The sequence below is a fragment of the Gouania willdenowi genome, chromosome 10 (genome assembly GCF_900634775.1).
Source record: "Gouania willdenowi chromosome 10, fGouWil2.1, whole genome shotgun sequence".
NCBI classification, from domain to species: Eukaryota; Metazoa; Chordata; class Actinopteri; order Blenniiformes; family Gobiesocidae; genus Gouania; species Gouania willdenowi.
Window position 1 is genome coordinate 24,187,628 of NC_041053.1, and position 27,931 is coordinate 24,215,558.

The 27,931-nt window shown below is 37.7% G+C and overlaps 1 protein-coding gene across 5 annotated transcripts in view; it reads left to right on the forward strand.

Annotated features, from left to right (window-relative positions):
• The window catches only part of gria1a (glutamate receptor, ionotropic, AMPA 1a), a 98,083-nt gene that overhangs the window by 22,313 nt on the left and 47,839 nt on the right, over positions 1 to 27,931 (forward strand). For all 5 annotated transcript variants that reach the window (XR_003674900.1, XM_028458918.1, XM_028458922.1 and 2 more), the window contains exons 3-7: positions 4,248 to 4,487; positions 12,802 to 12,986; positions 20,346 to 20,399; positions 25,755 to 25,913; positions 27,748 to 27,915. Coding sequence is in view for 4 of the 5 variants with exons in the window: in XM_028458918.1 (XP_028314719.1) it covers positions 4,248 to 4,487; positions 12,802 to 12,986; positions 20,346 to 20,399; positions 25,755 to 25,913; positions 27,748 to 27,915 (806 nt within the window). In the remaining variant the exon portion in view is untranslated. The remainder of the gene's footprint in view (positions 1 to 4,247; positions 4,488 to 12,801; positions 12,987 to 20,345; positions 20,400 to 25,754; positions 25,914 to 27,747; positions 27,916 to 27,931) is intronic.

Genomic DNA, 27,931 nt, shown 5'->3' on the forward strand with positions numbered 1-27,931 from the left:
TCTCCACCGGGGGGGTTTGCTATCAGACTATGGGGATATGGCAACAAAGGAGAACCTCATATAAAAATATATATCGGTTACTGAAAATGAAATTCATTTTGTTTATACATGTTATTGCTTATCATTTCAACACTATCACTCACTTGTATACCATAAACGTGGACCAATAACTAAATAAGCTGTTCTAAACACAAGATCACTTTTCATGATAATGGAAAGCACTTATAAATCTTATCCTTGACATTGGCATAATGTTGCATTTTTTTTCAAAGAACTTCCACGAGCCATATTAAACTGTTCCAAATGAGCTATTTCCTTCTTGGCAAACAAATTATTACAAAATACCTAAAAAAAAAAAAATCCCACTTCATCTTCCAGGAGCCTTTCAGCATCTCTGAGCTACAATCATCACTGGCAGAGAAACAGATCGTTGCCTCGGTAACCACAGTCCTGCCGCCATGGCAGCTGTAACCGTGGCGAGGAGGTGCACAGTGCCAGGGTAGACAGGTGTTGCTCAGGTTTGCAACCTCTTTAAGTCTTTCAGCACTGCTAACAGTTTCACTTCACATGTGGAGATGAGCCAACAAGCCATTATCACGCTGCTGATTGGCTCCCTGAAAAAAACGACGGCTACACCAACGTGTAGTTTGAGGCTTGTGTTGAATTAAACGAGCACATGGCTGTCATGTTAGCTCCACGCAGGAGGTCTGTGCCACATGGCTGCTTTTTTTAGAGTTACACAGAGTACTGTAGGTAAGAGAAGTGACTCATATCACTGAAACATGGTAACCCGCTGTAGGGTAGAGCAGTGGCTCCCAAACAGGGGTACAGGAGTACTTTGCAGGGGTACTAGATTTAACAATTCATTTAAAAATAATTGAGAAAAATTCTTAGTTCCTTTTAAAGCTGTTTTTTTTCAACAAATTCACCACAAACTAACATTACTATTGCTTAATAAAATACAGTATAATTGAAACAGTATTATGTTATGCTGTAGAGGCCATTTTATCACACTTCTGACAATAGGAGACAATAATTAGCTACATTTTACCAAGGAGACAGTATTTACTTACTATTGAAGTCATCACATTAAAGTTGCATGATTTTTAAATAAATTCCACTCATTGTTTTGCATTTGTAGATTAAGTCTTAAGGAACTAATGTTCAGGACACAGTTAGGGGTTTAGGAGAGCCCGCAAAATTATGGAGTACTTATTAGGGATGTCACAATAACATTTTTATCATTTCCGATATGATACCGATATTGCAGTTTTGCGTATCAGCCGTTATCGATATTGATCCGATATCAGCACGAATCATACATCTTTTTTTTTTTTTTTTTTTCCTTTAATAAAAAAATAGTAATGGCTTATTTTGTAGTGTGGAATGTTAGAAAAGGCTTCATCAATTATTATTTATTATTGGTTACATACATTTTAACCTTCAACATATCTACAGTATTCTACAATTGAATACAATAAATAAAAAATGAATTGGGGGAAAAACTAAATAAATGAATAAATCGGAGAATCTGGAAATTTGAATCCGATATTCGTTTTCAGACTAATATCGGACCGATATCGATATCGGATCAAAACACCCTTAAACTTATGATATGAGGAGAGGGTACACATGATTTGACAAAAATGCAAAGGGGGTACACAGGACAAAAAAGAATGTGCACCACTGGGTTAGAGTAAAAGGACACAAAAAGTCAAACAAGCTCTCATTTTATTTTATCCAGGTGGAACACGGAAAACAAAAATTGGTCCTCGGACATTCTATTGGAATGTATAATGCTTGCAAATTGAAATGTTAACAGAAGGAGAGTCCATTTACCTGTAAATGCATGTGTAGACCATGAAGGCAAGACTGTTCTGTTACTGAGTCAGTGTGGTGAGCCGCAAAATGTCTATTTCTGGGCTTGCTTTAAGTAGGGTGAGTCACCAGGCATTTGGACCAGTCGAGGCTGCTTGTGTGTGTGTGTGTGTGTGTGTGTGTGTGTGTGTGTGTGTGTGTGTGTGTGTGTGTGTGTGTGTGTGTGTGTATTACTGCAGAATGTTTTTCTTTCACTCTCAGTTTCTCACTTTCCCTCTATCTCTGTCACGCACGTGCCTGCCTGGAGGGCACGGGGATGTGACAGGTTAAGCATTTTGGGTTGGGGCCATCCTTTTTCTGTCTTTCAGTCGGGGCCTGGCGGCAAGCTGGCCTTGGTGAAGGGACAGGCATTGACTTCAATCTGTTAAGGAAATACTGAAAATAAGAAAGACCCACCCACCCATTGCTGTGAGGGATAATAACCCCGTTCAGACACAGGAGTGCTGAGAGCTTACAAGGCTGTACCATCAATTTCAGTGTCACAGTTTAGCCATTTTTAACTAAACAACAATGTCAGACTGACATGTAGACAATATGAAAAAAGAAAATGGAGTGAGTCAGGAAGAAAAGAACATGAATGATGGATATCACCTCTTGCTGCCCGTAAAATGTCGATGGAGCCCTGGGGATACATTGATTAACCTCCCTTTACCTAATCCCCCTTTAGTACGTCCTACTGAACAAACACACACACACACTTATGTTACAAGGATGCACCAGCAGGCTAGATTTGGATTGACACTACATCACTTGTGTCGAACTCATGGCCCGGGGGCCAAATCCGGCCCTCCAGAGCATCCAGGTTGGCCCGCAGGAGGAAGTGAAAATGACAGCTAAAACATGAATCAGTTGTAAATTGTTGTTGAAAGAAATCCATGCAATATTTCTCAAATTCTTCCACAAAATATCCCCAAATTAAATAAAAATTAGACAAAAAAAAAATAAACAAATCAAAAGACATTTAAATATCTGTCGTTTATTGCTTTTGATATTGTTGCCTTCCATACTTTGTCTAATTTATAACTGGAAGTACAAACTTGGGCACATTAATGTTGAAATGTTGTTTTCCTGCCTAAAACCTATGGCCCACTTGTGATCGAACTGGTCCGTATTTGGCCCCTGAACTAAAATGAATTCTGACACCCCTGCACTACAGAGTGTGAATCGATGACTCGGGTGTATAGAGTGGCATCACTAACAACGGGGAAATAACATGATGTTCAGTATCATTTAACATGTTTCATTTTCATTGGATCAATCAAATATTCTGGTTTTAGAGTATTTTTTTGTCTTTTATCTGGATCTTTGCTCTAATAGCTGCCAGGGCAAAAAAAAAAAACTGTAATGTTTTACTTAAAGTTGTATACATAAAGCTGGCATTACGCTGTCATTGATATGACATGACACCTGTCATTAGCATGAATAAGGTGTCATGAAGGCTGTCGTTGTTTGTTGCCGTAACCCCTACCCTACCTAACCCCACTAGATCCCTCCACCTAACCCCCAAAAATGCCAACATAGCTCCAAAGGTGTCATCATTTAGTAAACGATACTTAATGACCGCCTTCATGACACCTTATTCATGCTAATGACAGATATTGACAGCGTAATGTCAGCCTTACGTATAAAACGTCAAGTAAAGTGGTACCAAATAAACTGTTCTCAACAGCTTCTAGAAACCTTTATAAGACCATTGTTTCATCACTAAAGATAATTCACAGGACATCATTTAAGGTCTAATCAATCCAAATGCATTGTGGAAGAAGAACAACAGGCAAGACAATACAGATAGTCAGATTAACTTTCCATTGACTCTTGTACAGGATTAGGGTGGCCTTACGTCCAGCTTCGTGCTGGACAGTCTGTTTTTTTTTTTTAAACGCATGTCCTCCTTTCATCACAACCTTATCATTTGTTCTCACTTTAAGAGAACCCCTATATTTTCAAATGGAAATAAAACAGTAAACAATAAATAAACATGTATTTTCTTCCTGTACGTGAGGAAATGATGTCAAATAGAGCAGCTGCAGACATAATTGGTTGTATTTTTAATATACAATCTGACTTTCAACACTCTATTCCCTTAGAGTCTTATTATTTTAGGGGTTTACTAGATTTTTTCTCTATATCTTTGTCGACTCCTAGACCATGTTTCTGTGTTTGGTGTTATTGCAATGGTCACCCTATGTACAATGAAAATAATTGGTATTGACAGCTATGCATGTTGTGCTGGTAAATCCACAAAGTTGACCAATTCCATGTGTATTGTTTAAATCTAATCTGGCCTGTGTACATTTTTGCAGATATACCACATTTCCCAGAGGGTGACTCTTAACACGCCTGTTCTTTGTGTTCTCTCTTTCTCACAGTTTGCTCCCAGTTCTCCAAAGGCGTGTACGCCATCATTGGTCTGTATGACAGGAAGACAGTCAACATGCTCATGTCATTTTGTGGAGCGCTGCACGTGTGCTTCGTCACGCCATCCTTTCCCATCGAGACGGCCAATCAGTTTGTTATCCAGCTGAGGCCCGAGCTGCAGGACGCGCTGGTGGGAGTTATCGAACACTACGGCTGGACCAAGTTTGTCTACATGTACAGCTCAGACTCCGGTAAGAAACATTTTGTAGGAATATACAATGCAGTGTGTGTTGAAGATGTTCAAACTGGTACAAAGTGAACTAAGAGATGTGCGAATGAAGTTTGGGTAAACAATAACTGATGTGGCTATGCATGTAGCTTACCTCTATCAGTAAGTGTGGCCTTGATTCAAACTGTTTAAGTGTCCGATGCTGCTTTCACACCAGTATAATCACAGACTTGGGCTGAATGGGCAGAGAACAGCTGATACTTTTATCACCTTGACTTGGCTCGGTTTGTGGTCACAGTTATTGATCTGCACCAAACAGCCTCTGATTCAGTGATGTAAACTAGTCACCTGGGGGCGCCGTTACAATAGAGACTTCTCCACATCGGACAAACAGAAACCAGAAGAAGAGAGTCTCATCTGTTGAGCAAAGGGAACTTGTAAGGCGCGCACTAATAATTCGGTGTTCTTCGTCTGTTATTGCCCTTCCCCAGTGGTCAAAGTTTTCATTAAAGTTTTTCCAAATTCAGTGCCATAAAACACAGTGACTTTACAAAATATATATTAATTCATTAATTCTTGTTCCTTTAAAAATACTAGTTTACGTTTTCAGTTAAATGGTCACAAACTTTTGAGACTTTAGGTTGGTTCTTCTTCTGTTGTGCAATTCTTCTTCACCATGTAAATGGTGAAGCAACAGTGCACCCAGCAGTTCATGTATGGTACTGCAGCAAAAATGAAGCAGAAAGGAGCCACCCGCCTGATTTTATCATGAATTTACATCATTGAATGATTTTACACACATTGTGGTTGGCACAAATCTCGAGACGGTCTATATTAGAGTTTTGATTGGGTCCAAAAAATCAAGCCCGACCCGGGCCAGTGGGTATAAAGCCCAACCCAACCCGAGCACGACCAATTAACTTAAATTGTAGGCCCGAGCCTGAAGCAAACTCGACGTAAATTATTATTTTATTGAACGTATTGCTGTCGGTAGATTAGTAGCGCGGTCCCTCATGCGGCTAGGGGAGGGGGGGTGTGCGCACACGCACCCCAGCTCTCCCCAAAAGGTATTGAAATGACGTGACTCGAGCCGTTATCACAGTTTTCCATGGGAAATCTCAGCATCAGTTAACCACTGAATACACACAAGTGGAACAAAACCAGAACATAGAACCCAGTCCGTTACAGCATTGCAGACCAGACCGGGCGGCCCGCGCGTGGCGCGCAAACCTGACTGAAGCACGCAATCATATTTGTTCCCTGCGCTCCAGCAAATAATATTCAGTGAATGTAAACGCTGAACAATAGAACGCAGCACAACACGGTCAACATCCCGTCCCACTACTAGCAGAAATCACTTCAGAATTTATATCACAACAATATAGAAGTATTTTTGTGTTTATTAAAAAAACATATTAAAGTAAAAGAGATTAAAATATAAAATCGGGCCGGGCTCTGGCCTAAAATCTAACCCCTAGCCTATATACTTAATTCTATTTTTTTCCTCAAACTCCACCTATTATCTGTTCTTTCACAGCATTCAACAATGGAGCAGCAACAAATCGCTGTGCTTTTGGTGGGTTTAGTGTTTTGTTTTGTATCGCAGTGAAACAAAACATACCACCCACAATGCCATGTGTTCTAGGTCATCAGCCAAGTACGGTTTTGTCTATGCACAGCTAAAAAAAAGTCTGGGCTTTAATTGTAAGCACTACTAGTGCGATCTAAACAATCGTTCTGGAATTTGCCTGTATGATCCGCTCTAGACTTTATTAACTGCCCACGTGAGGCTGAATATACGAGCAAACGAATCCTAGTGTTTTGAAAAATAATTCTTTGTTGTGTTCGCACCCTAAATCAAAGCTATCGTTGTCATTGTAATATAACAATCAAAATGTATTTTCTCAATAGTAGTGATTAAATGAGTTTTGAAGATCTTGCGTATTGCTAAAATAATTGTATGTGTTTAAGATAAGTAAATAGGTAGAAATAATGAAATTGCTGCATTTTTGTCACCCAAACAAATTCTCATCCATATCGGAGAGAAGAGGACACATTATACAATTTCAATCGGGTCTTGATTATATTTCTGATTGCGTAATGTTAATGATTATATATACTAAACCCAACAGTCACATGTGTCATTCCCTTGGTTGAATACCGTTGTCAAACGTCTGCTAATGTCTTGTTTTGGCACATAAAAAGTTTAGCAAATCATATTAGGAATTTGTTGTTTTTTTCCAGTTTATGCAATGATGCGCAACGTAAACGATGTGAATGACGACAGTAGCTGATGACAACGAGCAACTATCTTTTTTTTAATGTTCCCATGGCAACACTGCGCACTGCAGTTTTTAAAACCTCCATCCTAGTTGGCGTTTCTTCAAGTGTCACACGATGCTGTTTAAAATGCAGAGCCAAAACACAGAAAAAGAATGTTTCATTTGAAAAATAAAAACATTTTTAAAAGCAATATATCATTGATTTTTAAACATCATCAGCGATACTGTCACTAATAGTCACTGAATGTCCTAATAGTGCATTCACACAGACAGCCAGAGCCTGCACTACTACCTACCGCTATTTGTCGCCTTCATATTGCCATGGCGACAGCATGAAGGTCAATTTTTGCCATTGTGCTACAGTGAGCAGCCATCTGAACATTTATTCTTGACTGACGTCTTTGTACGGACTCACACCAACAGAGAAAAGATACATTGACCCCTACTGACTAGTGGATAAATCACACAATGGGACAAGAGATTATTGTTGTTATCGAGCCGTCTTCAGCAGTAACCCATGTCAAAGCTGCTAGATAAACGAGTGATAGCTGTCAATTTCAACATTTCAAAAGAAAAAAACAAATGCTTCTGTTCACGTCTTGGTTTCACATATAATCTTAGCTGTTGTGGGTGTCAGAGCATGGCTGTGATGACTCCCACGTGCAGGCTTGTGCATCAATGAAGATGTTGTCTTCTGCAGATACAAATGTGTGCATGTTTGGGGCTTTTTGCAGCTGTTTTTGGCCATAACTAGTCGTTATTTTTTTGTGATTGCTTCATTATTTTTGATAAGAATTCTTTGTGAGTGTTTGGTGCAGGGTCACTTCATGTGTTTGTCAGATGGAGGAAGTGAAATTCAGATTGGTAGTCCTTTGTTGCCTGGATACTATGCTGCAGTCCCCCGTCCTGTGGGGTTATTTTAAGCCTCAAAGAAAAATCACATTTATTGTAGAAAGCTAGTGTTGTGTGCGTGTGCATGAGTCTACATGTGGTTCCTTCAAGCAGTTATTAGTGTGTTTTACTTTTTTGTTTTGTCTTTCTGTCCTTAAATGGGTCAAATAAGTTCTTCAACTGTATTCTTTTTAGTTTGTTTTTAATCTTAGAATCCTTATTCTTAAGTGCCTCTCCAATTTTATTTCACCATTAAACTCATTCCAAACCGTATTCTTGAAGTAATTATTACAAATGTTACTTCTGTATTCTACCTTGGTCTATTTGCATTGCCTTTGGCCATAAGTGTGTGTATATCAGCCAGATTCTGTTCCAGGATGCCTTTAAATGGCAGGGTTACACTGCATGGCTACTCAAACCATCCTCAAAGTTCCTTTAGGATTTTTTAAAACTGAAGGAGTTTTAAAAACAAATTGAAATAAAATTGAAGGCATTCAAAAGCTAAATGAACCGTTAAAAAGTGAGCAAAATTGATATTAACAATTTTTATCGGTCTTGGCTGATGGATGTTTAATTTTTCTAAAGTTGAAACTGGGATAAACAAAAGACATCAGAAGTTGGACCAAATTCAAGGAAAGAAACACAACAAGTATCTAATTATGATTGCAAAACCAGACAATTTGGTACAAATATATCTTATTACATTGATGAGACAATACGTTTTTTGATAAAGATGGATTATCTAATGAAGACGAATCAAAATTGTTGGACGTCATCCTCTGCTTTTATTTATTACCTTCTCCAAAGAAGGGAATGTTTTCACGTCTCAAAAGTCCTTAAAATTTTGAACCAAAGATAGACCATAAAAATCTCCATCTCTCGTCATTAGCAACATTTTAAATATTCGTATCTTGGTTCATAACTGAACAACCTTTATGAAATTTGACTCAGTTATATTATGGTTGGTCTTTAATTACACCCGGATCAAATCCAGATTGCCCATTTCATTGGGATTTTTTAAAATAAGAGGGGATGCCCATACATTTCAACCTACTGTATTTGTATTAATCGGCATATACATTTCTTATAAGCCTTTAAAGTCTCAATGATCATGGTACCATAATCAGGATCAATGATCCAGATAACTGCCAATATCTGGCAAAGAGGAGATTTGCCACTTGGTGGAGGTTTGCGCTCTCTGACTGCTCTTATTTATTTATTTAGTTAAAGGTATTGTGGACAATGTTATTTTGGCTTCAACTTCCGGGTTTATCATCAAGACTATTGGTCCTCCTAATTGTTAACCATTCTGGTGATATGTTTACGTAAGGCTGTCGTACGTGCTCGTGCGCATCGGGTCCTTTGACAATGGATTGTCATAGTGGGAAAAGTGCAAATCTTCTTCTGGAACGGAAGCCTGTATGAGCGATGCCAACTCCAACTTGTAAACAGAGCTGTTCACAAGGAAAAGTGGGCTCGTGCACGCTCTCTCGCACACTTAGGCTGGAGCAGGGAACGCACGTGTGCCCTCTGCGCAGGTGCAGAGTGCGTATCTTTTCGTATCTTATCTTTTCTTTGTGAAAATTGTCTTCCGTATCTTTTAATTATTTTGGGCACCAGAGAGCAATAATGCACTTTGAATACTTAATGTGCATGTAACGTGAAATGGTAATTTCATTGTTTAATATGCTTGGACATATCTGCAAAAGCCTGTTTATATACTACAGTAATAATAATAAGGATCCTAAAATAGTTCTTGTTTGCGACGCTGTCCATGGTGCTTAAACGGCCAACAGGCCGTTTGAATACTTAATGCACATCTAACGTGAAACGGTCATTTCATTGTTTAATATGCTTGGACATATCTGTAAAAACCTGTTTATATACTACAGTAATAATAATAAGGATCCTAAAATAGTTCTTGTTTGCGATGCTGTCCATGGTGCTTAAACGGCCAACAGGACAGGAACTCCGTTCACAACGGCTGACCCACTAATCCCATTCACTCCACGATTCTCAATCTTGCATTTCCATGTCAAGCCTCCATTTCACAGACACTGGTAAACCTGACAGAGCAGAGAAGCACCATTCTTCTCCTCTGAGCTGCAACATAAAACAGGACCTGTCGTCATACATCGCCTTGTCCTACTATGCTGTGTCACTTTCATTTGACAACCTGACATTTTTCAGCTTTTTTTTTTAAATATGCATTTACATATTCTGTACTGTGGTCACACAAGGATCGGAACTACCATCCATCTTTTTGTTCCCAACTGGCCTGGTGTGAAAAAGAGAGGCATGAATTGCCTGGAGAGCAGCTGGTGTGCTTTCTAATAGGGCCCAGCAATCATCTTTCAGACTGTAACATCCTTTCTCATTCTTTTGGACAAGATTTGTGCTGCTGCTGCTGTGGTTGATCACTTAGTTGTGTGTGCATTCCCTGACAAACTACCCTGATGAACACAAGCCAGCAAACACAGAGGACATGTAAATCTCATAAAGCATAAACACGCTGTTGTTTTCCTGGATTAGCTGAGGAAACGCTAACAGAGCCACATCATGTATCAGTTTACATTTCTAAATGTCGTAATCGCTGTAATTCATTTGGGGTAGGCTGACAGTAGTCTGCTGTGGGTGAAATTGCTTTATTTACTCTGCGGAGCAACTGCGACTGCTTGAGAAGCTTGAGAAGGATCTGATTGGTCTACTGCCAGGAGCAAAGAAGTACAACAGTGAGTCAGACTGTAAATCAGAGCTCAAGATCAATGTGTTCTCTAATCGCACTTTATTTCCTGTCTCAGCCCAAGCCCTCAGATCACAGGATGCTCTACATTCTTTCTTCCAATACCCAAGTGTCTCACTAGCACATGGGTGACAGTGTAATTGAGTAGCACCACCTGTGACTGGTGCTCGGAGGACGTGGAGCCGGCTGTGTGCGCACCAATGCGTGATGAGGCATAGGATGATTATTTGTTTGCATGAAAGAAGTGATTATTTAGCCCGGCTGTGTAACGCTTCGGGAACGCACACACCTGTATGTGTCAGCATTCTTTCTCGTCACGCTTTATTACCAAAGCTACAGGGGACAATGTGATGGATCACTTTTTGAGCTGGAGTTTGGGCTTCTCCTATTCATGCTTTGTTATGTATGGTTTGTGTCATAATTACAACTACACCAAGTATATTATTGTGCTAAATATAATGTCTGTAAAAGTCCCTCTTATGGAGATTCACCTTCTAACGAAAATACTCTTATTAGTTCTAAAAAAAGGCTAAAGTGATTGATTCTTTAGTAATCATTGAGATCAGTGTTGGATTTTACGCTTTGGTTTTATGGAGAAAAATAAGATAATATGAGTTTTTAGAATCTGTTGAGTTCTGTTTTTTTACTATAGACTTTTAATATTGATAAATATATATTGAGTTAAAACCGATTAAACCAGTTTTACTAAGCAGTAAAAACCAAGTTTTTACTGCTTAGAATTAGGGGTGGGAATCTTTAGGCACCTCACGATTCGATTCGATTACGATTCAAAGGGCTTCGATTCAATTCTCAATTGATTATTAATGTATTTTGATGCATGTTTTATTCACAAAATATCTGTTGTATTCACTGTGTCCATGCACTGTATAAAAATATATTATATATATATTATTTGTAGTTAGTTCATTATCCTTTATTACACTAATGGAAGAAGTATGTGAAAAGGAGTCCTTGTAACATAACTTCAATTGAAAAAAATAAAAAATAAAAAATGACGTATGACATGAGCTTCCAGTCATTAGAGATAAAGTGTGCGATTATAAGATGTCCACACATCACATGTCACTGTTATCCTACCCGCTCTCTGCAGCGATGCTATGACTTCGGTTTTGGTTTGGTTGTAAAGCTTCGGGATGGCCATATCAGTAACGTACCGTAGAGAAGGAATGGTACTGTATATCGAGGCTCTAAAGTATGCAGCAGCGCACAAAAGCCCTGGTTTTCCATGACCGAGTAAGGACGTAAATCCTTAGCAATAAATGTTTCAATCGACTTGTTAATCCACTTTACCTTTTCTGAAGAGGGTGGAAGCTTTGTTGTGACTTGTTCGATTGTTCTCTGGTTAGCAGAGGTACTTTTAGCCACAGCAGCAGCCGGCATTGCCTCCTCCTCCGGGTGAAGGTGTGCCATACGGCTTCTCATGTTCGTTGTGTTCCCAAAGTAATTTTAGTGTAACAGAGCTTACATACAGCGTGGCTCTTGTTCAGTTCATTTCCACCGTGGACGTTAAAGAAACATCAGATTTTAAGCTGCACGGGGCTGGTCTTCACTCCCGCACCTCCATGCTTCCTTGTTGTGGTGCTCTCTTTAAAGTGTCCCTCTGGAAACGCGCTGCACGCCACAGTTCTGCTTTTTTGTTCAGACTTTTAAACGGCCTCTAAAATTTAGATTCTCGATTACTGGAAATTAAAGAATCGATTCAGAATCGCCCACCTCCGAATCTCGATGCATCTAAGAATTGATTTTTTTTTCTCCCACCTCTAGTTAGAACTGCTTTTCTATGTTTTTGTACGTATCATTGGGTGCAGATTTAAATTTTGCCAATTGATTTGATTTGATTCACAATTCAATTAGATTTTCTATTTGGTTAGGGATATTTTGTTGGCACTACCAATTTTACTTGAATATGGAAGAGATTCTCTCATGCTGTAAATAATAGAAAGTACTCTAATGCATTTGATGCAGTATTATAATTATAAAGATATTCATGTTTAAATTAAGAATCAAGCCCACAGTACTGCATTACACACAGTTGAAAAGACATATTAAGTAACTGATTTTATGATTCTATGAATCAATATCAGCCAATTCTAGGGAAAATCGATTCAAAGTGACTAATACATTTTTTAAACAGCTCTAATTTAATATTTTTTTGCAGATATTGTTTATTTATTGACTGATTTGTTTATCTGTCTTCCTGGCTGTGTTTCTGGCTCCTCCTCCTCGTTTTTCCTATAATTCACACATGTCCTCTGCATGTAGTTAGATTGAGCCCAACTATTTATACGGTTCCTCACCACCATTTAAATTGTTCCATTCAAGTGTTTATTTGTCATGATTCATCATCTCCCAAAAACCTGTAGACATGAGATCTTTACTGTGTGTTCCCTCATGTCAAGGTCTGTCAGTGCTCCAGAAGGTTCTTGACACGGCAGCAGAGAGATACTGGCTGGTGACTTCAGTCAACGTGGAGACTATGACCGAGGCTTCCTTTTTGAAAGTGTTCCAGGACCTGGACAAAAGGAAGGAAGGACAGATTATCATTGATTGTGAGACTGAGAGGCTCACAGGAATCCTCAAGAAGGTAAAAACATCTAATAAATGTACCATTCAGAGTCAGAATACTTCATTGCTTCCCAAGATGCATTTCATTTTACAGTTATTGTTAGTCGTACGGGATCATTTCTGCCCTAAAACACCCCAACACAAAGTGAGGTTGATGACCCTTAATAACCGACTTGGAAAAAATTGACCAAATCATGTATCCAGTGTTTTTTTGGGGTTTTTTTTCCCATCTTTACCCTAAATTCTACAAATTTCATCCTAATTTCTTTTCTTTCTTCTTTTTTTCCTCATTAGAGCTTTACTTTTGTCACTTTTTACATGGTGAAATGGTAAATGGACTTGATTTATATAGCGCTTTATCCCCACACTGAAGCAGTCTCAAAGCGCTTTACATATCAGCTCATTCACCCAATCACTCTCATATTCACACACCAGTGGGACAGGACTGCCATGCAAGGCGCTAGTTGACCACTGGGAGCAACTTAGGGTTCAGTGTCTTGCCCAAGGACACTTCGACACATAGTCAGGTACTGGGATCGAACCCCCAACCTCTCGATCAGAAGACGACCCTCTACCACCTGAGCCACGGTCGCCCGTCGTCAAACTCCATATTTGAGTTGAAAAACTGCAACGCAAATGCAAAAAAGTCATCGAGTCATAAATAGCTATTGAATTGCTATTCAAATTTAAGAATATATCAGAGATTTAGTAACAAAAAAATCCACCTCGTTCACTTTTAATAAGGAGAACAAGCGACAGAGAGAGAAAGCAGAGAAGAGAGAGAGGGGATATGAATTGAATGTGGGAGTTGGTTGTCGGTCCTTTGTTGCGTTTTGTGCAGCATCAAGGACGACAAAGACAAATAACTCACCTCAGGCATTTAGAGCCGACAGATCATCTTAGATAGCATCATCACCTTTGTGCTGTTCAAAGAAAAAATATCAAGGCTGTACGATTGACTGTTCACCAACCCCTCCCCCTCCATCACACTAGAGATTGTTCAGTCATGGCTAAGCCAACGTAACTCGCTAAGGCAGGTCTGTCAAACTCAGGATTTCTCTGAAAGATGAAGTGGTGATCACATGATGTATGTTGCTCTTGGCTTTCTATTGTCTTTTGAGGTTAAAGCTAAAAGAAGCTAAATGCAGTTTGTAAGTATAGATATTAGAGTGAGTGAGTAGTTGAGGTTTTTCTTGTTTTAGTTGTTTCTTGTTGACTAAATCTCTCTATGTCCCACAAGACTAAACACTGCACAGAAACATGGTGTCTCCCTGCATTTTCTCATAAATAGGCCTTTTATTTAAATGGGGCACCTTTATAGTATCAAACTAAAATGGCATTTTGAAAGCAAATTGTGGACTGTAAACACAAATGTAATAACTCTTTCCAGTCAAATTTGCTTTTTTTTTGGACTAGATGGAGTTTTTTTTAACTCTATCACACTGACCAGAACTGACATGGAGTATACACCCAGAAATATACCAACATGAGAATTCTTCATAATTCATTAGAGGGGACTTACTTAGGAAACACCGTTTTTGAGAATTAAATAATCTACCAACAAAGTGTATATAGTTATACCGTAAATAGAATATACAATAAAATTAGGTAAAATTATGTTTGGTATCATAGTGACAAGAGAAAATGAAAGTATTTTTGTGTGGGGATTGTTTGGGAGAAGTTGCAGGATTTTAGAATAAGTGAGATAATTTAGTAATTTACTAGGGGTGTCCCGATCGAATATTGATATCGGTCTAATATCCGTTATCAGCGTGAAAACAAATATTGGATTTTTTTTCAATTCATTATTTTATTTCTTTTATTTAATTGTAGAATACTGTAGATATTATGTTTAAGGTTAAAATTGATGTAACCAATTGGTTTTTCTCATACCTGCTGTTGCTGACTATTGTTCTGTTTGCGTAACATCACTCGATCAAGCCTTTTCTAACATTCCACACTACAAAATAAGTAAGAAAAGAAGAAAAAAAATCATCAAAGTATGTATGATTCATGCTGATATTGGATCAATATTGATATCGGCCGATACGGAAGGCTGCAATATTGGTGTCATATCGGAAATGAAAAAGTTCTATTGGGACATCCCTATTATTTACAATATATATATATATATATATATATATTTTTTTTTTTTTTTTTTAATGTCAATTTTACTTTCTCCTGTGGGCCAAACTGGATGCTCTAATGCAGTGTTTCTCGAATGGGGGTACGTGTACCCTTAGGGTACGCTATGGCACTACAGGAGGTATTTGAGAGAGACAGTGGAAAATGTACAAATTAAAGCATTCATATATGTGGTTTTGTGTTGTTTATTTGTAGTAAAAATTATAATCATTATAATGATGATGGAAATTATCTTGATTAGAACATGAACTGAACAGTGACAAGCGGAAATGATGAAACTGTAGAAATACATCTATTCCGAAGGGAATAAATTACTTTTCATTCCACTTATTAACATAATAAATCATCACTCATTCAGTTGTTTTTTCATAGTATTCTGAGCAACATGTTGTGGTCGGATAAAGGAGGGGTACTCAGAATCAGAAATAAGAGAGAGGGGGTACTTGAGCCTTAAACTGTTTGAGAAACACTGCTCTAAAGGGCCGGATTTGGCCCCCGGGCCTAGAGTTTGACACGTGATATAAACAATCACTCATAAGTCAAATTGGAACATAACACTTATTTTGTGACTGTTGGAAGACACCCGAGTATCCTCGCCCACTCAGGGAGAACATCAAATCTCCACACAGAGACCAGCGTTACCATCTGTTGTTTATTGAGATCATTTTTACAGTATTTCAACTCTTTTCACGGTTTTTTTTTGACAGTTAATATGACTGTAAGATGAAGATGGGGTACACATGTACATCGTTTTGTTCTATTTGTTATAAAAACCCCTATTTTTTAATGAAATCTACACAGTGCAGCAGCAGTAGTGTAAAACGGGGGGAACAGTGTGTGTGCGTGTGTATATTATTGATGTGCCTGTGTCCACAGCTGAGGTTATTGCATCAGTTCCCACCAGTTTACAGAAGCTGAGCCTGAGAAGTTCCCCATTTAGACGTCCACCATCAATCATGGACATCTGCTGCCTGCCTCCGCACTGCCTTGGTCCCCTGCACCTTGACAACATGCAGACGTGCACACACGCACACACGCACGCACGCACACACACACACACACAACACCTCAGCCTGTTCTGCCCTTTGAACTGACTCTCGTGTTAATCTCATTCATCTCATACTGTGCACAGATTGTCTTACGATAATGTCACTGACAGTATCCTGAGGGCGCTGCTCATCCAGGCTGAATGTTGATGTTGGCTCCTCGGAGAGCGTTTTTTAGTGCCACAGAGGAGCCACCAGAGAACAGTTACAGCCTGTTCTCCGCTCGCCAGAAGAGAAAAAAAAAAAAACCCAAACGCGAGCTCTTCTCTTGAGGCTGAACTCTGAATGACTCTTTAAATCTGCATGTATAATTAAAAAGCTACTCCCAGCCCAAAGTCTCCCATTTGACAGACCACTGTGTTGATGTGGATGCATTGGTTTCAGCAGCATGGCTTCCGCACCTCTCCCCGTCCACGTAGTTTTCCAGGCCTGAGGCTTGCCTGCGAGGCACCACTTGTGCCTGGGTCACTATAAATAACAAATGCCACCTTCTGTCATGACCAGAAGCATTTTGTGACACATAACACACAAACAAATGAGGACAGTCCCCAAAGTTTGCACAGATTGCTCACATGCATTCAGTCCTGTTTCTCTCTCTGTTGTAAATATTGTTCATTTCCTCGTACGTGTCTTTGTTTTTTCCTGTGGCCTTAACTTGCATATTTCTATTGATTCAATTATAATGAGTATGTTTCTATTTCTTTTCTTATTTTTTGTTGTACTGCTGCTGTAGTGAAATAAATAGTTATTATATATATACAGTATATATATATCTACAAAATAAACCTCTGAGCCCCTTATTAGGGCTATTAATTGGTTGCCACACAAATTTAATTCCACACTACCCACTTGGCCCCCTGTTAATGACTGTTGTGATGACACATTTGTTGTGGTTGTACTCTCTCAGAGGGTCTTTATTTAACACAAAGCCAGATGAGATATTTACAATTTGCCAAATAAAGGAACTTTTAATTTTATTTCATGTCATAATTACATTTGGATGTAAATGGTAAATGGACTTGGTTTTATATAGCGCTTTATCCCCACACTGAAGCAGTCTCAAAGCGCTTTACACATCAGCTCATTCACCCAATCACTCTCACATTCACACACCAGTGGGACAGGACTGCCATGCAAGGCGCTAGTCGACCACTGGGAGCAACTTAGGGTTCAGTGTCTTGCCCAAGGACACTTCGACACATAGTCAGGTACTGGGATCGAACCCCCAACCCACTACCACCTGAGCCATGTCATTACAAAGACGTGCCACTCTTGTTGGTTTTATTTCTGAGTAAAATACTCGGGGTGTCTGTCCCTAGAGCGGACCCTTAAAGCCTGCAGTTCAAACCTGTCAACAAAACAAAGAAAAAGGGATATTTCATAAATATAGAACATTTATGGAGTGGATGCAATATAAACTCCACTGTGTGGACCTGGGTTGGGGTCCACACAGTTGTCAATTACAATTATGTTCCAAGTTCAATTACGAATTCAATTATAATTACATAACATTTTTTTTCAATTACAAATAATTACAATTATTCTTTTTCCCCTGAAAGTCAATTGCAATTTTGTTCTCAATTACTAAAGTTCACTTTAATTTTTACTAACTTTTCATATACCGTTGTGATGATTGTGTATATATATATATTTTTTTTGTTTACAATGTTTTAGTATTTTTACATTTAGATTTTAGTCCATTTATTATAATATGTTAGTTAAAAGCCCAACTAGGGGCAACAGTTGGAATTTAGCTACAGTATTAACTATAAACTCTTTATCGTCCGTATTCAAACTTCTATTGTACCCTAACTCTAACCCCTATGTACTGTATGTGTATGTATTGGGAAAATTGTGAATGCTGCCGTCATTGAAAAAGAAATTTCCATACATTTCTTTATTTATAATCATTCTTAATTTTCAGTTTGAATTCATATACAGTAGGTCAGCCTTTTATTTAATCTTTATATATTTTGTTTTTATTGCTTTGCAACCTTTTTGTTAAAGCACAGATTTATTTTGTCAGTGTTTGTTGACGACATATTAAGTTTGAATCTTAAAATCATAAATCTTGCCGTTGACTGCATGGCGTCCTGTATAATTGTAACCTGTTTGGTGCCACATGTCAGCTAGAGTATTGGCTCTTGTTGATATAGCAACAGAATCATCAATGTGGGGTTTTCCATTTAATTATTTTTCTATTTATTTCCCACTCTAAACATGTTGTATTCTTGCACATACGTCGGTCTACGATGCACTAGCATGCCTTGGAATGTGGGATAAAACTTGTGGGCTTAGCTTTAGACACGTTGATCCAAAATACCTGTTTCAGGTATTACCACTCACTCCTTCCTTCTGCCCACAGCCACCACCATCATAGTTAAGCCTCACGGCTACAACTTCACATCTCACTCTCACTTTACAGTAATCAACTCTTCCCCATCCTTCCACTTCTCTACCTTGAATCGCTCCTCCCTGCTCTCTCTCTCTTGAAAGCCGATATTTGAGGCCGATATACTTTTTTTTTTAAAAACACATTGATTATGAAAGACAGTTGAAACACTCATATTATATAAATGTATATATTAGAAACTAAATTAAGTACACCAATAGAACTCTTAACATTTATTCAACTTTAAATATACTCGTACACAACCTTATCCTATTAAGGAAATAATAGTATAAAGATTAAGGATATAATAGAAAAAATTACATAAAGATGATAAATGGTACAAGTCTCAATTAAAAAAAGAGGAACATTTATTGACATTAACAAAGGTGAGGTAGAACGACACCAAGTCAATAATATTTAACAAATAATAAAAACAGGAGATGTAGAACAAGAACAAGTAAAAAAAATCGAGTGAGACATCTCATGAAATATTATAAAAGAGAACTGTTCCTCCTTGTCCTGAAAATAGCTTTGACAAAAGTTGGCCTGACAGAAGATATATTTTAATAACAGAATTATTAAGTATAAATATATATATAATTATAGTATTAAACACAAAAAGAAACCATGAATAATAGTCCATTCCAACACAACCCCAGAACATGAATTAACAGAGGAAAATAATGTGATGTCAGATGCGCATTAAGCAACAAACTGTTCAAGTTTCTGTTCTAAATTGCATCAACATTAACAAGAATGAATATTAAACTGCTTCTCAAAGTTAAAAACTTCTCAGCGCTGAGTGAGAAGCAGAGGGAGAGGGAAAGAAACACACACGCACAACTACAAGTGCGACACAACACGTGGACCCACGGAACAACCGTTAAGTTAAACAGTTAAAAGATGCTTTGAAAGTTTAAAACTTGCCGTTGGGATTGAAGAGCTTGCTTCACGCTCTGCTAGTGGGGGGAGGGGCTCCCAAGCCTCTGTTTCCAGCAACACGGAGCAGCCTGTTGCAGCCGCTCTGTTAATGAGGTGGATCGGCGAACGCAGCAGCGCACAATCGGCTGATGCCGATACACGTAAAATGAATCGGCCGATTAAATTTTTGTTGTTGTATTGTATGTATTTGTTGTATTAAAAAAAAAAAATCGGTCGATGGCTGACACTGAAAAAAAGTCCATATATCGGCCCGATATATCGACTGGCCGATATATCGGTCAACCTCTATTTTATACCAAATAGTTTGTAGTAATGCATATTGTATATTCACCCATTTTTCTTTTCCCCAGACACTTGTTTGTTCCCATGCACACAGTCCTTAAAGCAACCTTTAATTGTTTTTTCATCCTCAACCTTGAGGATTGTTGTTGAACTAAATTAATTAGCCAGGAGCTAAAATCTTTTTAAAGGTTTAATGTTAAGCATCTCTTTGCCTTTGTTTATCGTTACAAACGGCAGACAGCAATGTTGAAAACAGGCCGAGCTGTCACAATGCAATACATCACTGAGGCCGAGGACAGAAAAGGACGTTTATAGCAAAGTCACTTCAAACAGACGAGGCGCTGACTTTTTCAAGATTTCTGGTGATGACTGTTATTTTGCTTCCTGTGACACTTCTCTCTTCTCGTCATAGCAAAAGGCCAACGCTGAATTCTGCACTCCATGTTACACACCTGGGACACAAACACTGTTCTTTCCTTTTCACGCTTAAACTTTGGACAAATGTGCATCAGTTCTGACCTATGAGTGAACTTTTTCTCTTAACTTTTTTTGTAATTTTTTTTTTTCACAGATTGTCGAACAAGGGAAGAATGCAAAGAGCTACCACTACATTCTGGCTAATCTGGTAAGAAAGTGTTTCATTCTCTATTTTCTGTACACACACCAACCACCTTATTAGACTTAGACTTTGGTGTCAACTTCCAGTGATTATGTGATTCATGTTTTATCAATAATTCAGTCAGAAAGCATGCAAATTTATTGACAGGAAAAACCCCACTAAAAAACACTGTCTCCCTTCTTTAAACGTTTGACATCTGCTCTATTATTTGGATCTGTGCTAATGACAAGTTGGCTGCAGTTTTTATCGTTTAATGGGCGACACCAGAATTATGCACTGAAGATTGTTGCGAGGGAATAACTTTGCTGCTCTTTGTTTTGTTTAATTGTTCTAATTTTGAAGCAGAAAAAAATTGCAGATTGTTCCCACCAGTGTTGATTATGGTTATTAAAGCACATTTTGATTTAGTTTTGAAAATTGCCAAATACATTGTGATCGTAGGAGTTCTTATTCATTTTCTTCTGCAACTTCTTGGTTGTGGAACTCCTTAATGCAGCACTAATGACGTGTTTGCCATCTCATAGGGGCTATGTCAAGGATGTGCAGTTGGCCTTTTTTGGAGCCGAAATGTCAAGGTCAAAGTCAAGGTCACATCAAGTGTCAAAAACCAAAGTTTTCCATATCTCTACGAATATGTAGGGTCAAAGTTCATGACGTCACAAAAAAAACAAATAAATACTTTTTTTTCCCTATAACTTAACCACAAATTGAGATACAGTTCTCAGACTGGTACCATTGAACAACATTTCCCTTCAATGTGTGACCTTGACCTTCACTCAAGGTCATATATGAGGTCAAGGTCAGTCTTCTGTTTTTCCTGCATTATTACTTTCAATTTAATAAGTAAAAGAACAACATAAAGGGACATTACTCATTAACAAAAGACACACAATAAAATGTCTTTAACATTAACAATTCTATTTGCCATTTTTTTCAAATTGCCAAATACTTATTCGCCTTGCGAATACAGGTCTTGCTTCATTTGATATTGTTTTTGTAATTTTTTTTTATTTATTTTTTTTAATTTGTCATAGTCTAGTTGTGTCACTTAAAAAATGTAGTTGACAAAAACTGAAGAAAATGTTACTCGACAAAATTAACACTGGTTCTCACAATTCACATTTTACTCAAAAATAATGACTCGCTTCTAAAACATACATTAGTTACATTAGTTCAAAGACGAGTAACTTTAATCACACCGGGGGCCACATTATCACCATTCATGTCAGCCTTTAGAATAATGAAATTCGAGCATTAACACAAGAAAGAACAAAGTATGTGTTGTCATTTTCTATTTATTTTTCTGCCATTTTTGATATTCTTGTTGTTTTGTGTATTTTTTGTGTTATTGAATTCATTTTCTGTGTCTTTGTTGCCATTTTGCACATTTTTATCCTAACTTAGTGTATTTTTCTGGGATTTTGTCCATTTTTGTAGTCATTCTGTGAATATTTTTGTCATTTTGTTGATTTTTTTTTGTTATTTTATGTATTTTTGTTGTTTTGTATCTCTTTTGAAACATTTTGTGCATTCTTTTGTTCTTTTTGTCAAGATGAGATCGATTGCTGCATGTAGCCAGTTGCCCATGTCTGTATTAGTTCATTAAAACAGTAACAGAGAGGTCTACCACATACAATTCATGCAAGCAATAACAGGGAGTACAAAAAAGGTGTATTAAATGAAGAAAAAAAAAGAGATGCAAAGGATCCGTGCACGCTCCCAGTAACAGAGAGAAAGGTCAAGCAGCCAAAGGTATAGACCAAGCTTCTATCCATTAACTGACACTTTTCATCGGGTTTATTCCACCACAGCGCTCACTAAAGGCAACCTGACAAAAAGAAAAGTGGCATCAACAGAAGCAGTGGTAATAACAGCATTAATATATCGGAACTAGCTTCAACACTTTCTCTCTGCGGGGGTTTTAGATTGGCTCCATCTCTCTTGTCTGGCTGGTTTGCCAGATTTAATTTCAAATGATAAGCCTCAGACCGTAATAACAGCTGATACGCAAAGTGCTCACAGTCGTTTATAATGGCTCTATTAAAGAGTTTGAGCATAAATTACTTTTATGTGTTCCACCACCTTTTAGAATTGCACAGACAATGTCTTGCTCAGGTCCATCCGTACACTTAAAAAAAAAGCACCTAAATGTGTTCAAAATAACCTCATTGTTAGTGAGAGCTTGTTTCTATAGTAACCTCCACAGCTCGTTGCGTCGCATTAGCTTATTTACGAGGAAGAAAGAAAAAAAAGACACATCTCTGTCTGTTCAAGTGAGAAAAATGGACATCTGGCAGAGAGTGCAGGTATGTTAGGGAGACGGCAGTGATCACAGAAGGCAGACTGAACATTAGTGTTGTTCTCAGAACCACATTATCCAAGACCAAGACTTGCCTGAGACCAGAATGCACCAAGACCAAGACACAACCAAGGCTTTTGAGAACCGAGGCCAAGACCATAAAAAATAGAAAAATTAAAATTAAAACCATGACAAGGTTCGACAGTTAAAAAACATTCTATCTTTAGTTTCTTTTAAAGGTTCCATGTCATGCTATTTTTAATCCATCTCGATTTGTTCTAAGAATCCCAAAAACATAATATTTGAGGTTTATTTTCCCAAACTCATCTGTTTTTCAGAGTTTTAGTCTCTGAAAAGTAACTTTCTGAGCAATTCTTCACAAACAGGCAGATTTGCGGCCTACTTATGCATATTCATGACTGGGCGTGTCTATAGACGGAACACTGACTTCCTCCTCCCTGCACGGTGACGTAGGGCCAGAGGACGGCCCACCCTCCTCCCACCCACTCCGTAGCCGAGCTCATGCTGCTTTATAAACATGAGACAGTCTGTACATACATAGACTATAGAAAATACATACATAGCACCGCGTGAAGGACGCTAAAATGCTCACCTTCGTAGGCGTGTCTGTTTACATGTCAGTTATGGCAGAGAGCTTCCTGGAGGCGTGGCTTCTCCAGCTCAGTGCCGCGTCAAATTCATCATCAAAATGGGAAGGCGTCATCAAATTGGAGCGAGGTGTTTGGGCTCACCCTGCAGTAAGAAAGGAGCAAATCACCCTCTAACTAACGATTGAGGGAATCAATGAAAAAAACACTTTGGGCATGTGTATGAAGCCTAAATAGCACTTTTATGATGTTTAAAGCACAGAGCAGTTGATTTAGTCAACATGGGCCTTTTAAATACATTTGATGGACCAAAAAGGCGTCTGCAACTCTATCAAAGCAGAACATGTAACTGAATTCTTGAAGAAAAAAAAAAAAAAAAGAAAACCATGTATTAAAACTACTGCTGCTACTAATACATTCACAATTATTCTAAATATCTGAAAACAAGTTTTTTTTTGTTTTATGTCAGGTAAATGTACAGACTCCCACCTCTCTCTCCCGCTTATGTGTAGTGGTGTGTGCGTCACTTAGTCACATTAGGAAGGTTTCAGTCATTATACGAGGTGGATTAATGCATGAATTAAGGATATTTATGATTTATCACATTTTTGCCCTTGTTATCACATAAAAAAAGATTGAAAATAGCAGGAATTAGTGCAAGTCTTGACTGATCCGGGCAGTCCGAGACCGAGACAAGACCGAATAAAAATGCTTCCGAGGCAAGACCAAGACCTTTAAAATAATAATAATAATAAAAAAAATGCGTTTTATTTGTAACACACTTGACATTTGTACACAAATCTCAGAGTGCTCCAGGGAGTGAGAACAGTAATACAATCAAGATAGAATAAAAAGGCTAGAAACATTACTTAAATAAATCAGTTTTTAAAATGTGACCTCAAGACCATTCTCGATTACAGTTATGGTGTAATTATTGTGATTCTAATTCTAAAAATCAGCTACTGTCGTAATCGTAAAAAAGTTGTTATTGAATTTATGTAATTGACTTTGTAATGGTATTTGCCGTGAAAATTCTATTATAATTAGAATTTAACGCAAAACTAGGGAACCATGTTAAGGTTCTGTGTACAGCTCTACACATATGTAGTATGTATTAAAATATGTTTCATATCAAGCTTTCCCACATTTTACCATTTCAAAAGCTGTAATCAAGAGGTACACTGACACAAAAAAGGCTTATATGCCCACACCGTAAATATTAAAAGCTATATTTTCATTGATTAAGAGGCCTAACATGGTAACCAGTAGATAGAAAAGAAATGAGATGATATATATTTGTTTTTAGTGTATTTTCCAGCTGATTTAGGAACTGTTATCATAAGAGATGCTGACAGGATTAAGAATTGAGAACACAATTGTAATTTACTTTCTGAGGATAAAAAAGTCATTATAATTGCTGGTCACTGTCATCAAAGATTGATTCCCGTGTTTTTTTTCCGAGCGACAGACAATTCCGAGAGGAGGGTCACCTTTTCTTCTCATCAGTCAAAACTTTGCTTTCAAACTTCTGACAAATCACTGAAAAATCATCCCTCCTCACTCCGTCTCTCCTCTGCCGCCTCCTCCTCTTCCTCACGCTGACAACAGCCTGCTGAGACACTAAAGCACTCGCTCCCACTCTCTGCCTCTCTCCACACAATTGTCAAAAGGAAAGAATTCACGTTGAAGATACCATTACACTAAATCACATCCTTCTCCATTCTCTGCTGCCACAGGCAAACCTCACATGTTCACACTAGCCGATACGGTTTTGATCCAGCCTTTGTTAACAGCAGAGCGTGAGTCGTCAGTCAGTCTCAGATTAGCTGCACGATGTTCCACCATAAAATGAGATTTTTTTTTTTTTTTTCTTCTTCTCTACCATACAACTCGTGTCCCTCAGGAAAAACACCAAACAATATACATGCAAGTGCATAAGTGGGAAAAACTGAGCCTGGCACTTTTGACGACTAAAATACAATAACAACCTGCATAGATTGGGTACAGTTTAGATATTTGATACCAAATGTTGAATAAAGATGAGATTAAATTATATTATAGATATTATAGATTGAATTATAAAATGAGTAAACTAATGGGAAGGAAGAAAGCAGCATCTATTTGATCTTTTTCTCGGTTTATGAAGGAAAACTGCATCATGTGACACACATGGTTATCCTTAGAATTAGATTAAAATGATTTAAACTCTTTCTGAATGTTGTCAATATTGAGAGTCAGTCTTGAGATATTGAAAAATCCAAAAATATGACGAAAAGTGAAAATTTCCGCTGTATGGCCAACAAGTGTGACTTGTTGAGTGTCCTTTAGTTTTCTATGGAGATGCTGGGTAGGTATATGCAGTCAGAACAATACAAGCATTCCTGCACTGAAACCTTTTTATTAAAGAGAAGTTTGAAGTTTTTTTTTCTTCCCTCTTTTGGAATCTTGCTTCAGGGTTTCCTCGACATTGACTTGACCGACCTGAGAAAAGGCGGAGCCAACATCACCGGTTTCCAGCTCGTCAACAACTCGGCGCCGAGCGTGAGCCGCGTTGTCCAACAATGGATGGAGTTTGATAACAAAGACTCCAAACTGCCCAAGACTGTACTAAAGGTATGTATTTAACGAAGGCTGTGTAATTCATCTAAATTTGATTACGATTTTGATCGTTAGACTCAACGATTACAAAACTTTTTTTTTTTTGTTTTATTATTTCATTTTACGTAAGTTTTATTTGCTAAATAAAACAAACTTCCACAATTTTGGATATCTGCAAAGAATAAAGAAAAAAAAAAGTATTATTAATACTAACTTTGAATTGTTTAATGCACGCACTTGTAAGCTCCTCTGCCCCGCCCCTTTCAAAGTTAAAGCTAACACGAGGAAAGTTGTTGCTCGTGGTCTTAAAACATGGCAGAAGAAATGCAGCAAAAACGCTTGGTAAACAAGTGGCAAGGCAAATTTTCTTCTATGAGAACACTTTGGGTTTGACGATGAAGACTTAGAACAGACACATATCACGTGCAAGAAGTGTTATTTGTTTTGTTTTTGTTTTGTTTTTGTTTTTTTTTTTGTGCAAAAGTGAACATACTTGATTTTAGTGTTTGAAGGATTTTATTTGTTTTTATTTTTCACATTTATTTTTTTTTTATTAGGAGAGAAATAGTTACAGATTTTCAAAGTCATGTGGTTTTGCTCTTCCATTTTTACATTATGAAACTTAGAACAAAACAAAAGAAAAAAACAATAGAGAGGTGGGGATGCCCTATGGGTTTACATAGCATGATCAACAGTAGCAATTATCAGTATTTATATTTCAATATTACATGAAATCATATACTGACACAAAAATGCTTATATGCCCACACCAAAATAATTAAAAGCTACATTTTCATTGATTAGGAAGCCTAACATGGTAACCAATAACTGGAAAAGAAATTAGATGATAGATATTTGTTTTTAGTGTATTTCACAGCTGATTTAGGAACTGTTATCATAAGAGATGCTAACAAAAAGCTAACACTAGAGAAAAGTTCACTTTCATTAGGTTATGTCTTTCGATCTCAGTAATTGGGATAAACTGTAATTGAACTTCAGTAATGGAGAACATAATTGTAATTTACTTTACAGAAGATAAAAAAATTATCATAATTGGAAAAAAATGCTGGTCACTGTAATCGTAATTGAATTGTAATTGAAGATGGGTAATTGAAAACATAATTGTAACAGAAAAATGTTATTAACCCCAACCCTGCCAACACTACTAAACACTGAAAAAAACAAAAGAAAAAATCAATAGAGAGAGGTGGGGGTGCCCCTTTGGTTTACATAGCATGATCAACAGTAGCAAATATCAGTATTTATATTTTAGCATTACATGAAATCATATCTTGTAGGCTTAACATATTCTGTCCATTTTGACCATATTCTATAAAATAAGGCCACTTGCAATTTCAACTTAAATAATTTTTTTTTCCGTCATGTATATGTCGTGTACAATGTTGATCCAATCCTCGTTCATTGGTTTTTCATCTTCTGATGATGGCCTTTTTACTTGCTGCCAAGAGAATGTACAGTAGTTTATTGTCTATAGCAGCCCTGTATTTAACAATATTTGATTTTATTTGTTGGTGGTGCTTGTAATATTGTCCTATTTTAATTCAGGATTTTCATTGTTTGGACCTTATATGTGGAATGTCAAATATATTTTAGTTTTTTCATAATCATATATAATTATTTTAATTAAGTTTTCTGTTAATATGAGCTGCTTGGATGTGTGCATATATTTTAAAGGCTAAAACATACAACCCTGTATTGAAAGTAAAGGTGGAAATATTTCCAATATACAATCTTTGTTGGAATTCAGCACTAGTGACTGCACTACTACTGTTTTCACTCCACATGGAATCATGTACTTTATTCTTTAAACACTCTGCTCTCTCCCCAGTACACTGGCGCTCTGACCTATGACGGAGTTAAAGTCATGTCCACAGCCTTCCAGAATTTAAGGAGACAAAGGATAGACATATCGCGCAGAGGGAACGCGGGAGAGTGTCTTGCCAACCCACCCGCTCCCTGGGGACAGGGCATAGACATCCAGAGAGCCCTGCAGCAGGTCTGTCTGAACACAT